The 12,799-nt window shown below is 43.1% G+C and overlaps 1 protein-coding gene across 1 annotated transcript in view; it reads left to right on the plus strand.

Moving 5' to 3' along the window:
* Window positions 1–12,799, plus strand: part of RNFT2 (ring finger protein, transmembrane 2) — a 72,895-nt gene that overhangs the window by 9,028 nt on the left and 51,068 nt on the right. Inside the window, exons 4-5 of the mRNA XM_006890399.1 lie at window positions 3,410–3,486; window positions 7,584–7,684. Coding sequence (XP_006890461.1) covers window positions 3,410–3,486; window positions 7,584–7,684 — 178 coding nt within the window. The remainder of the gene's footprint in view (window positions 1–3,409; window positions 3,487–7,583; window positions 7,685–12,799) is intronic.

Genomic DNA, 12,799 nt, shown 5'->3' on the forward strand with positions numbered 1-12,799 from the left:
ACCAATTGGTCCAGTGGTGAGAATCTTTGTCTTCTTGACATTGAGCCTCAGTCCATACTGAAGGCTGCAGTCCTTGACCCTCTGCAGCAAGTGCATTAGGTGCTCCTCAGTTTCAGCAAGCAGGGTTGTGTCATCTGCTTAACCCACATTGTTAATAGATCTTCCACCAGTCCTGACACCACACTTCTCCTCATAGAGCCCAGCCTTTCGGATAATCTGTTCTGCATATAGGTTGAAAAGGTATGGAGATAGGACACATCCCTGGTGTACACCCTTCCCAATTTTTTCATATCATTTATAACCTTTGAAAACTCTCTCAAGGATCAGCTGTGAATCAGTTCAGGCTGGATAGCAATGAAAGAGAGTCTCCATTCTACCATCTGTACAATGAGGACTATGATAGTATTTGCCTCAGAGCACTACAGCAAGGTGTAAAGGAGTTAGTTCCCACAGAGCACTTAAGAAAGTGCCTGGCAAGTGGCAAATGCTGTGTCAGTGGAGATTATTATTATTACTGCATTTATTGGAGTTCTAGGTAGACTAGGCAATTAATAACATAATAATTATTATGACAGTGTAAAATGCTTAACATAGAGGCTATGGCACCTAGCAAGTGCTCAATAAATATTACCTGTTGTTATTATTAAGAGATAGGATAATAATTCATAAAGTGCTTAGCCTAGTACCTAACTCATAACATTCAATAAATGACTGATGTTTCACTGTTGTTATTATGGTTATTACTTTTTGTTACTGCCTCATGATACAGCTATGCTTTAAAGGGTTCAGAAGGCTGTTGCTTGTGTCTTGTAGGAAAAACCTCCTAGCCTGTAGCTTGCCTTAAGAACATAACTAGACAAACAACAAATGCTGGCAAGGTTGTGGAGAAACTGGGACCCTTATTCCCTATTGGTGGGACTGTAAAATGGTACAACCACTATGGAAGGCGGTATGATGCTTTCTCAAAAAGTTGCAAATAGAAATACCATTTGACCCAGCAATTCCACTACTGGGAATATACCCTAAAGAAACCAGAACTGCCACTCAAGCAGATACATGCATACCCATGTTTATTGCTGCTTTGTTCACAATAGCAAATATTTAGAAACCACCCAAATGCCCATCAATAAAAGAATGGCTAGAGAAGCTGTGGTATAGTCACACAATGGAATACTATACGGCATTGAAAAACAAGGAACTCATGCAATATTATACAAAATGGGTGACCCTGAAGGACATTATGCTGAGTGAAATATCTCAGTCACAAAAGGACAAATACTGCATAGTGCCACTGTTGTAAAACGGGACTGACATCAGAGTTGGGGGAACCTAAGAAACGAGGGAATGGATAGTGTATACTGCATTGAGGCAGATGAGGGAGAGAACTGTTTGAAGAGAGTATATGATTGGGTATTATTTTCATGACAGAATTCCAGAAGAGGGCATGCATAGTAAAGTGGACTGTAGACTTGAGGGTGAGGGGGAAATTGTATAACAATGAAAGAATTTTTTTTTCTTTTCAGGGAGAAAGGCAAACTTGGGGGGGGCGGGGGGACAGGGAGGAAAATGTGCAACAATGAATGAATGGAAAAAATGAAATGCTGTAAAAATTAATATGCTGTAATTTTTTTAAAAGTTGGGGGGAAAAGAAAAGAACTAGAGGAGATTAGTCCTGTTTTCTCCTCTGTGGTGACTTCTGTAGGTGTCACTAACATCACTTCAATTCAGAACAAACCTGTCTGCATCGTCACCATCTGCACCAATGCTTACGCCCACTGTGTGGGAGCCGTAGTGTCAGTCCCTCTCACTGAGGATGTTCCTCTTTTTTACTGACTTTTCTGAGCATGAAGATGTCCTTCCCCAGGGCCTGGCCCCCTCCTGACAACGTAGCCAAAGTATGTGAGCCGAAAATCTCACCACCCTCGCTTCTAAGGAGCACTCTGGCTACATACACTTCATCCAAGACTGATTTACTCTTTCTGTTGTTTTATACCCTCACATCGGAACCAACTCACGGCTGACCCTCCAGTGGATTTTCAGAGGCAGTAAATCACGTGAGAAGAGATTGCCCAGCTTTCTGCTGTGGAGCAGCTGGTGGATTCGAACCTTGTCTTTGGTGGCAGCACAGCTCCTTACCGCCAAGCCACCACAGCTCCCTTGGTTTTGGTTTTGTTTTGTTATTTCCTAGTCAACTCCAATAACTTCATTCTCCTTTATGTCAGTTAGAGGCCCCCTCCCCTTTCCACTCTTAGAAATGAATGTCACCCTGCCTTGCCTTCCTTTAAATTCTGCTGTGCTCTCTTGAGTGCATTTTCTTCTTTGTTAGCATTTCTTTTTTTTCTAATTAAGGAGGAGAAAGAGATTGTGAGGGTAGTAGCTTATATTTTATATGTGCCAGTACAGGAATATAACATCTCTTACTCACAAAGCAGATCTGGGCAAATACATGGAGTACACACACTATTTTTAAAAAGTGAAAGCAGCTCCAGGTATGATAAATTCTGCATATCGTGTGAAATTGAATCCTGTCTACAGAAAAAAAAAAAGAGAAAAATCACTAAATTCACCATTGCCATACATGTCAGAGTTGAACTACCGATTTTTTAGAAGCAGTTTGCCAGGTCTTTCTTCTGAGGCACCTTGGGGTGAACTGCCAGCCTTTCTATTAGCACCTGAGCATTTTAACTGAATCATCTTCTAGAGATACTCTGGGGAAATTGCTGCTCAGGAAAAATTCCAGGGTTCTAGGTTGACATACCCTGGTAACAGTGAAATGAAATCTATCTAAATGAAATCTATACTAAAGTTCAGTCCCATAACCAGTCTACCTAGGTCACACTTACCTCTCATCCTGGAACCTTATTCTTCTTTAAAATAACACTTTAATTCATTCATATGTTATGGTCTCCTGTGTATGTTTTTATTATACATAATACCCTCTGCTAGAGATTGCACATATGAGCATTATCTCTTTACAATGTTACTATTATTATTATCCCCATTTTTAACAGATGAGGAAACTGGGGTTCAAGGAGATGTGGTGTCTTGCCTAAGTTGGCTCAGATAACAAGTGGTAAAGCCTGAATTTGATCCCTGACCTAAAGAAGCCATAGTCTTAACCTGGAGCTGTAAAATACCCTACAATGGCCGAATCCTGTCCATAAACCAGGGGCCTACACTTAGGATTCAGAGTTCTTAGTGGTTTATGTGGCTTCCCAATTTCCCCCTCGCCAAGAAGTTGTAATTATTTTTCATTTCTGTAAGTACCCTATCTGCTCTGATGGCACCAGGGATAGGGTTGTTTTGTTTTTTTTACCTTTACTCATGAGTCTTTGTAGACCCATGCTGTAGTTGACGTTGTGGGTGTTGAACAGTGGCTTTTTGTGTTGGACCCTTCTCTGTCCTGCAGGCATTGCTGTGTGCATTGGGATGGCCAGTACCTTTGCCTACGCCAACTCCACACTCCGAGAGCAAGTCTCATTGAAGGTGAGTCACTTGGTGTATTATTTATTATATGACCACATATTTTTATAGTGAGTGGATTAAAACACTAATTTACTACCTTACAGTTTTGTACTTCGGAAGTAAAAACTGGAACTGAAATCATAAAATCAATAAGGGAGTCTTTTGTAGAGGCTCCGAGGAAGAATCTATTTCTTTGCCTTTCCCCGTTTGGAGACACTGTCTGCATTCCTTGACCCATGGCCCCTTTCTCCATCTTCATATCAACCCCATGGTTTCTCTCTGGCCATGCACCCAATGTCAGTTTCCTTCTGTCTCTCCTCTTCTACCTCCTTTTAAGGACCCTTGTGGTGACATTGAGCTCATCTAGATGATCCAGAATAATCTTTATTTTTTGTAATGCAGCTGATTAACAACATTCATTCTTCCTGCCCCCTTAACTCCCCTTTGTCATGGGCTTTAACATACTCACAGAGTTCTAGGATTAGGAGGACATGGACATCTTGGGTGGCCTTTCTTCTGACAATCACCCTAGATAGATTCCAAACTATGCCATCCTTTTGTGCCCCTAACAGCAGAATGTCCTCTACGTGCTACCAGCCCAGGCCCTCTTGGCATTCAGCCTTTCAACTCACTTTCGCTTATCGTGGAGACCAGGCCACTGGTACTACTGGATTTCACCAGCATCATGATGAAGTCATCCCAGCTCATATTTACTCTTCAGTAGGACTTTGTCCAGAACAGGCGAAGCCTATGCACATGTCATCTGGAAGATTCATCTCAATATCGCTGAAAGGGAAAGTGCGGTCATTCTTAGTGTCCAAATCGGGAAGCAAGGAATGGCTCGGAGACACCATGTTCCCTGCTTCACACAGTCAGTACAGGTGGTGACTTCGGAATTTAAAACCAGGCAGTTGACCCAGACCCTCTATCCACTCTGGGTTCAAATCCCGTTTCCTCCACTCATTGTGAGATTTTTGTTTGTTTTTTGGAGGGGTGTGGTTTTTTTGTTTTTGTTTTGTTTTGTGCATACTGTCAAATCGGATCTTACTGGTACAGGAGGAGATTATCCCTCCTTCTCCGCAGAACATCTGGTGGATTTGAACCACTCACTTCTGAGATTGTAGTGCAGCTTCTTTCCACTAGGCCACCAGAGCTCACCTCACTGTGAGCTTTTAGACAGATTACCATGGTAACCTGTACCTCAGTCATCACCTCTGTCAAGGAAGGCTGTCTTCATAGAGAGGATTGAACAGGATCATGCATGAAAGGCATTTAGCATAGGAAATACTTAATTGCACTGTATTTTTTTTATTGTTTGTGTGTGTGTGTGTGTGTGTGTGTGTGTGTGTATCATCAATCAGATCTGACTGGTACAGGAGGAAATTGTCCCTCCTTCTCCAGCAGAGCATCTAGTGGATTCAAACCGCTCACCTCTGGGATTGCAATGCAGCTTCTTGCTACTAGGCCACCAGAGCTCGCCTGCACTATGTTTTTTTAAACACAATTTCTACTGTGCATGTGACCCCATAATGGCCATCACCTTTGACCCTTCTGTGGCGCCCTCTGCTTTATTAAAAACACTTAAGCTGCCACAGAGCGCAGCTTAGTCTCCATTTAGTCCATAAGCACTTTGAGTTCCAGAATTGGAAATGGAATGAGAGGTTCTTCTTGACCCCTATTGTTGTTATGTATTATCAAGTGTTTGACAAATCATAGTAACCCTGTGGCTCTGAACCTTGCCCTATCCCGAGCCAGTCTTACCATCTCCAACACGCCTGTCCCCTATTGCTATAATCACTGTGTCAGTCCATCTCACAGGGGTCTTCCTCTTGTGCACTGACCTTCAGCTTTTCCAAGCACGATGTCGCTCTCCAAGGACTGTCCTAACAACGTGCCCATCAGAGTTTCACCATCCCTGCCTCCTAGGAGCACCCTGGTTTCACTTTTTCCGGGACAGATCTATTTGTTTTCTTGGCAGTCCGTGGGATATTCATTACTCTTCTCCAGTGCCACAACTCAAAGGCATGGATTCTTGTTTTGTTCTGCTTAGTCATTGTCCAGTTTTCCGATACACTGGAAGTAATTGAAAAGACCATTTCATGTAAACCCCTTTGGGTGCTTTTAAAACAGGAGGTTGATTCAACAGCATAGGGAGAGGCTTTGGGGACTGATTCTGCTCAAGTAGGGTGTTGATTTGAAATTTGAGGGGCAGTGCATGTCTCAGTCCATAGGCAGACCTCCAGAAGCCTTTCAGAAACACTATGAAGCCACAAGTGGAGTTTTGCCTGAACTCATGTAGCTATGAGTTGGATCAGACTTGAGGGAATGTAGTAATGACAGTGTGTCCTGTCACTTCCAGAAAGCTTAGCCATTCTTAGCTTCTTATTGGATCTCTGTCCCCCTGCATCCTTCTGGGTATGGCTTCTCAGAGCATTGCTAACCAGCCCCCTCCTTTCTGTTCCATCTTTGTTCTGGATTTAAAGAGAATTAAACTGAAGTCTATTATTTATTGGGGTAAAAAGGGCTGCCAAGTGGATTAATCACATTGATAAGAGCAGTTTTTGGTTGGAGGTGGTTTCTGGGATCATTAACCTCAGCCACTCCTGGAATAATGGGAGGCTGGAGATGCATCATTTACCCTGTCCACTCCGTGGAAATGTGGATCCTAACAGCGCGTGGGGCGCTGGACTGTGTCTGGAGACAGAATGTATTGAGCATTTACCGAAACCGCAGGGAAGGCTATACGGCGAGAGTTATGACCTCATCTTATTCCAGCAATGCAGCCGCCCTGGTCCAGGAAAAGATGTGCTTTTCAGAATCGCCAGCAGACGGGTCTGTGCCTGTCTCCCAGGGAACAGGGCCTTTCTCTGCACTCCCTCCAGGCATTTCCAAGGACTTGCTCTCAGGCCAAGGAGCTCTCTGAAAAAGCAATCGGACAAGTGTTTCCACATTATCTTTCTGGGTGTCAAATGAGGGTGGAGAAAGATATTTGCAGCTGATTGTAAATAAGCATAATGATCAGAGATAATGGTTTGAATTCAGTCCTAGAAGTGCCGCCCTGTATTGAACAAACAGCGTAAAGAGCATTCCAGAAAGCCATGGAAATATTAGAGATGATGTTCCTAACCAGCAAACTGGAATCTACCACTGGGCCATAAAATCCTAACAATTGGGACTATCAGTTGTTACTGTTGTTGTATACCATGGAGTCAGAAATGACCCATGGCTTACCGTCCAGTGGATTTTCAGAGGCTAGAAGTCACATAGGAGGAGATTGCTCATCTTTGTCGCATGGAGCAGCTGGTGGATTTGAACCACCTACCTTTTCATCGGCAGCACAATTCTTTACCATGAAGCCACCAGAGTGAGCCTTGAATATATGTCCATATAGACTGAATGTTTCATGCTTATAAATATGAACGCTTAGTAACACCCCATTTTCAAATGTGAGCATTAGGGCTTGAAACCGGTGCCCTTGATCAATGATTAATTAACCTCTCTGGATCACAGTTCTGAGCAGTAAGCAGCTCACAGGTGCTGTGTCTTGGCCACTGTGCTGAGAGCATTTATGTATGTTCATTCTCAGAACGCTGCACTGTACTCCTAGAGGTATGCAGTTCGAATCCACCAGATACTTCGCTGGAGAAGGAGGGGCAATCTCCTCCTGTACCAGTCAGATTCGATTTCACGGTACACACACAAAATATAATAAAATAAAATAAGAACTTTACAGTGTAGTACTAATATACACCCATTTTTCAGATGAGGAAAGAGAAATAATGAAAGTGTAAGTAACCTGCCTGGATTATACAGCTCTCAGGCAGTACACCTAAGATTTCAGCCAAAGCCTTTCATGCTGGATCCACGTAGCTGGCCACAGTCTTTCAGCTTCCCAGATAGTTCTCCAGATGAGTTTTCACAATTATGTCACTTCTCTGTGACCATCCCTTCGGTTCAAGTGGAACGGAAAGGTGTTATTACTATCTGTCTCTTCAGTATCAATTCTGTCTTCTGCAAACCCTCAAGAAAGGGAGAGTTGTCATTCATCAGGGAACATTCTATAATGTTCTGTCATGCGTGCTTCACAGCATCCCACAGGTGTCTTGTCTTGTCTACAGGAGAAGAGGTCAGTGCTGGTCATCTTGTGGATCTTGGCCTTTCTGGCGGGGAACACCCTGTATGTGCTGTACACATTCAGTTCCCAGCAGCTGTACAACAGGTCAGCAGGGGGATTTGATTCCTACAGTGGGTGTGAGGGGGCAGGGAGATCGGTGGGCTTAGGGCACCCAGTCCTTTCACTTGAGTGTGACGCAGCAGCTCTGTTTCAAGCTGTATCTCCCTAATCTTACCATGCTGCCAGACATGCATATCCCAAGAGCAGCATACTCCATAGAAGTTTAAGACAAGTGTAATTTTGCATTTCATGATAACCACATTTAAAAAGAGGTTATTGTTGTTGTTGTGTACTGTCAAGTCAGAATCTACCAGAGCTGATCCTCCAGGAGGTTTTCAGAGGTAGTAAATCACATAGGAGGAGATGGCCCAACTTTCTCCCATGGAACAGATGGTAGATTCGGACCACATATCTTTGGGTTGACAGTGCAGCTCCTTACCTCTAGGCCATCAGAGATCTCTCAAAAAAAAAAAAAGAAAGAAAAAAGATAGATGGAATTAACTTTAGTCATAGGTTTTATTTACCTGAGCATATCCAAAACGTTATCATCTCAAAAAAGCAATCGGTATAAAGAAATTACTGAGATATTTTACATTCTTTTTTATGTCATCTTTGCAGTCTGGCATTTTGCACTTAAAATACATGTCATTTCAGACTGGCCGTGTTTCAGAGCACAGCCTCACCAGTAGCTGCTGTATTGGACAGTGAAGGCCTAGAGGATTTATGGAAGGACAGACAGAAAACGGGAAGACAGACAGAAAACTGGCAACAGTAATTACCCCTGGGTGGGAAATATACTCTTCACCATGATGCTTTTTGTCCCTCCATAGTTTTTTCTGTTTTATAGATTTGTAGCTTTTAAACATTATACTAATGTTTGAATCCACCAGATGCTCTGCTGGAGAAGGAGGGACAATCTCCTCCTATACCAGTCAGATCCAATTTGATGGTACACACAGAAAAAAATAATAAAATTAAAAAAAAAAATAGTAATGTATGTATCTTCGTAAGGAGCCCTGGTGGCCCAGTAATTAAGCACTCAGCAGCTAACTGAAAGACTACAGCCTATCTGGGAAACCCTGTAAGGTAGTTCTGTTGTATCTATGAATTAGAATCTATAGAGATTTGTTGTTGTTGTTATGTGCCGTCGAGTCGTTTGCGACTCATAGCGACCCTATGTACAACAGCCCTAAACCCTGCTCTATCCTGTGCCAATCTCATTGCCTCTGACACACCCATCCCGAGTGCCCCAGTCACTGAATCAATCTACCTCATAGAGGGTCTTCCCCTCCTGCGCTGTCCTTCTACTCTACCCAGCATGATGTCCCTCTCTAAAGACCTGTCTCTCCTTACAACATGTCCAAAGTATGTCAGACGAAGCCCCAGAATCCTTGCCTCCAAGGAGCAGCCTGGTTTAATCCTCTCTACGATGAATCTGTTTGTTTTCTTGGCAGTCCATGATACATTCAATACTCTTCTCCAGCACCACAGCTCAAAGGCATCAATTCTCCTTCTATCCTCCCTAGTCATTGTCCAACTCTCTGATGCCTAACAAGTGATTGCAAGAACCATGGCCTGTATCAGGCGCACCTTAGTCTCCAGAGAGACACTGTTGCTCTTGAGTATTTTGGAGAGGTCCTTAACCGCAGACTTTCTCATCGCAATACGTTTTTTGATTTCCTGGCTACTGATTCCAAGAGTGTTGACCGTGGAGCCGAGCAAACTGAAGCTGTGAACAATCTCAATCTCTTCGCCATCCATCCTGATGCTACCGATTGGTCCAGTGGTGAGAAGTTTTGTCTTCTTGACATTGAGCCTCAGTCCATATTGAAGGCTGCAGTCCTTGACCCTCTGCAGTAAGTGCATGAGGTCCTCCTCAGTTTCAGTGAGCAAGGTTGTGTCATCTGCATAACGCAGATTGTTGATAGCTTGTCCACCAATCCTAACGCCACGCTTCTCCTTTACACTTTTAAAAATTTATAAAGATGTGCATTAATACAGAGGTTACTAACTCTAGCAACCTACCTGTTGTTATAAATAAAGTTTTATTGGAACACAGCCTTAACATACTATCTTTGTTGCCTTTGTGCTGCACCAGCGGAATTGAGTCATTGCAACAGAGGCCACGTGACCTACAGATCCTAAACTATTTACTCTCTGGCCCTTTCCACAAAAAGTTTGCTGACTCCTGACCTGAAATATTAGCTGTGTTACTCTTAAGTTTTAGATATGTTGGTCATTATTTCTTATAGTTACTGATATTTTATAAATTTTTTGTCATAACTTTTTTTGCTGTAACAATAGTACTTCTTTTTTTGAGAAGGTGAATATGTCTTCTCATGTGGTGAGAGCTGAGCAGATGCTGAGCTCCCTGTCCCAGGCCCGTAGCTTCCCACCTGACTTATAAACTGAGATGTTTTTATAACACGGTGGCACGTGATTCGCCAGAGCCAGAGGAATCAAGCCAATCACTTAGTCTTGATGTAGCATAAACATCCCTGAAAATATCCCCATTACCCTAGCAACCTACTATATCCTAGCAATTCTACTATAGGTTTAGTCTTTCACCTAGCAATATGCCTTTAAATTCTTCCATATCTTTTCTTAGTTTTGGAATGTTAACATTGGCTTATTTTTCTAATTTTAAAAGTATTATGTTTTTAATAGTTGGAAAACCCATAAAAAGAAACCAAAACTATCTCCAGTCCAGCCACCCAACCCTCCCGCTGCCCTCAAGTTGATGCCCACTTATAGTGACCCTGCAGGAGTAGAACTACCCACAGGGTCTCCCAGGCAGGACTTCTTTACAAAAGCCCCCTGACTGCCACATCTTTCTCCTGCAGAGCATCTGGTAGATTCAAACCACTGATCTTTGGGTGGGTGGCCATTGGCTTTGGCCATTTTGCCACCAGGGCTCCTTCTCAGTCAATAATAATAATTTAACTCAGCTCATCACCATCAAATCAGAACTGACTCATAGCTGACCCTTAAGTGGGTTTTCAGAGGCTATAAAATCACATGGGAAGCAACTGCCCATCTTTCGCTTGATAGGGCACCTGGTGGAATTGGACTAGAGAGGAAGACCCTGGATGAGATGGATTGACTCAGTGACTGGGGAAATGGGTGGGTGTATCAGGGACAACGAGGTTGGTTCAAGATAGAACAGGGTTCAGAGCTGTTGTACATACAGTCACTACGAGTTGCAAGCGCGGCAATAGCACATAATAACAACAAGCTTAAGGAGCCTTAGTGGCACAGTAGTTAAGCACTTGGTTCTTAACTGAAAGTTTGGCCTGTGTCCATGGGAGAAAGGCCTGGCAAACTGTTTCCATGAAAACCACAGCCTAGGAAACTCTGCGGGGTCATTGTATCCTGATCTGCTTGACACTATGGCACCTAACAATGACAATGAGAATAATGCCAAGCTCGTAAGAGCTGCTTAAGTGCTGGTCCAATTGAGGTGCTACTTGAATGTGGTTGCTTGCTTGTATTTTGGCTTTCAAATGCTGTAGCCAGATTGAATTATCAATAAATTAATGTCTTTCATTAAAGAATAATAATAGTAAAATTGGGTCCTTAACTTTGGGATTTCATAGACCAGTAAAACATCCCAAAACAAAGATCAGAGGTTCCACCAGATATACCAGTGTGTTCCTTCATTTAAGAACAAAAGAATCCCCTCAAGGAGATGAATTGACACGGTGACTGCTTGGGCATCGTGAGAATGGCACAAGATTGCACATCTGTTGTTTGTTTAGTCACTATCAGCTACAGTAGACTCACCAGCACCTTACAATAACACCAACCAAATATTGTCAACTACTGCCATTATTTCCTAAAATAAAGAGCTTTTTAACAGCAAAGACTTAATCAAGCAAAGACTTAAAACACTTAATCCTTTAAGTGTGTTTGATTTGAAGAAATAAAATATTTACAATGGATTTCTATTTTGATTCTAGTTTTCCATTAATAATGAAATGAAAAATGAGCAAGTCTTGTGGGGAACAAATGTTTGTTGTTACTGTGTACCGTTGAGTCAGAACCAACTGATAACTGACCCTCCAGAGAGTTTTCAGACAGTAAATCACAGGGGAGGAGATGGCCAGTCTTGCTTTCATAGAGTGGCTAGTAGATTTGAACTGTGTGCCTCTGGGTTGGCAGCACGGCTCCTTACCACTAATGCCACCGGAGCTCTTTGGAAAATGTTTGGGAGTCACTGAGTTAGCATCCTCACCAAGCTGAAGATGCTCGTGGAATTCTGCAGGGTGGTTGTCGTTGAAAGAAGAGTTCTTTGTGGAAAGGGGTCCGGGGGAAGAAGAGGGTCAGTGACTCTTCTCAGACAAGGTGAAACTCAAGTCAGGCTTTCAAATCATGTGCATCTGTTCTGAAAATATACTTCGAGAGTTGAACAAACGGCCACCCCACCTTCTGGGGATCACCCAAAAAAGCAACTTTGGAGAGTCCATTCTGAGGCATCAGTCCACTTCTCACATCATGCATTAGTTGCATGGTCTGGATAGCCAAGGTCCTGGGGAGGAGAAAGGGAGGTGGAGCTTCCCAGAATTCTCCTTGCATGGTTTCCAGTTAATGCCATTCTCTGGGCACGGTCAGATATGCAGGCGCAGAGATCTGTGCCCCCATCAAGCCAGGGCCGAGCCAGCCTGGCTGCACAGATAGAAATGTAAGTAAATGAAAGTAAAGGACCAAGCAGGGCGAGGTCCCCTTCCTGAATGCCGTCACGGAGACACCTAGTTATTGGGGTATCTGTAGTGCTGCCTACTGCCATTCCTACCTCAATTTGGTTCATATACCCACTCCTTGTGAGTGCTGTCAAGCAGATTTTAACCCATAGTAACACTGTGTAACAGAGTAGAACTGACCCACAGTTTTCCTTGGCTCTTACCTGTCTGTTGATGAGGTATTGGGGGAAGGTGTGTTGGAGACAATGAGATTGACACAGGCTATAGCCGGGTTTAGGGCTTTTGTACATAGGATCGCTATGAGTTGGAGTTGACTTGATGGCACACAACAACAGCAAATATGTGTGTGTGCGTGTGTGTGCGTGTGTGTGTGTGTGTATGATATATGTATGTATATTATGTGTGTGTGTGATGTGTGTCTGTATATGTATATGTGTATGTATGTATGTATATTTGGAAG

Source organism: Elephantulus edwardii, unplaced genomic scaffold (assembly GCF_000299155.1).
Source record: "Elephantulus edwardii isolate Elephantulus edwardi_28Jun2011 unplaced genomic scaffold, EleEdw1.0 scaffold00089, whole genome shotgun sequence".
Taxonomy (NCBI): Eukaryota; Metazoa; Chordata; class Mammalia; order Macroscelidea; family Macroscelididae; genus Elephantulus; species Elephantulus edwardii.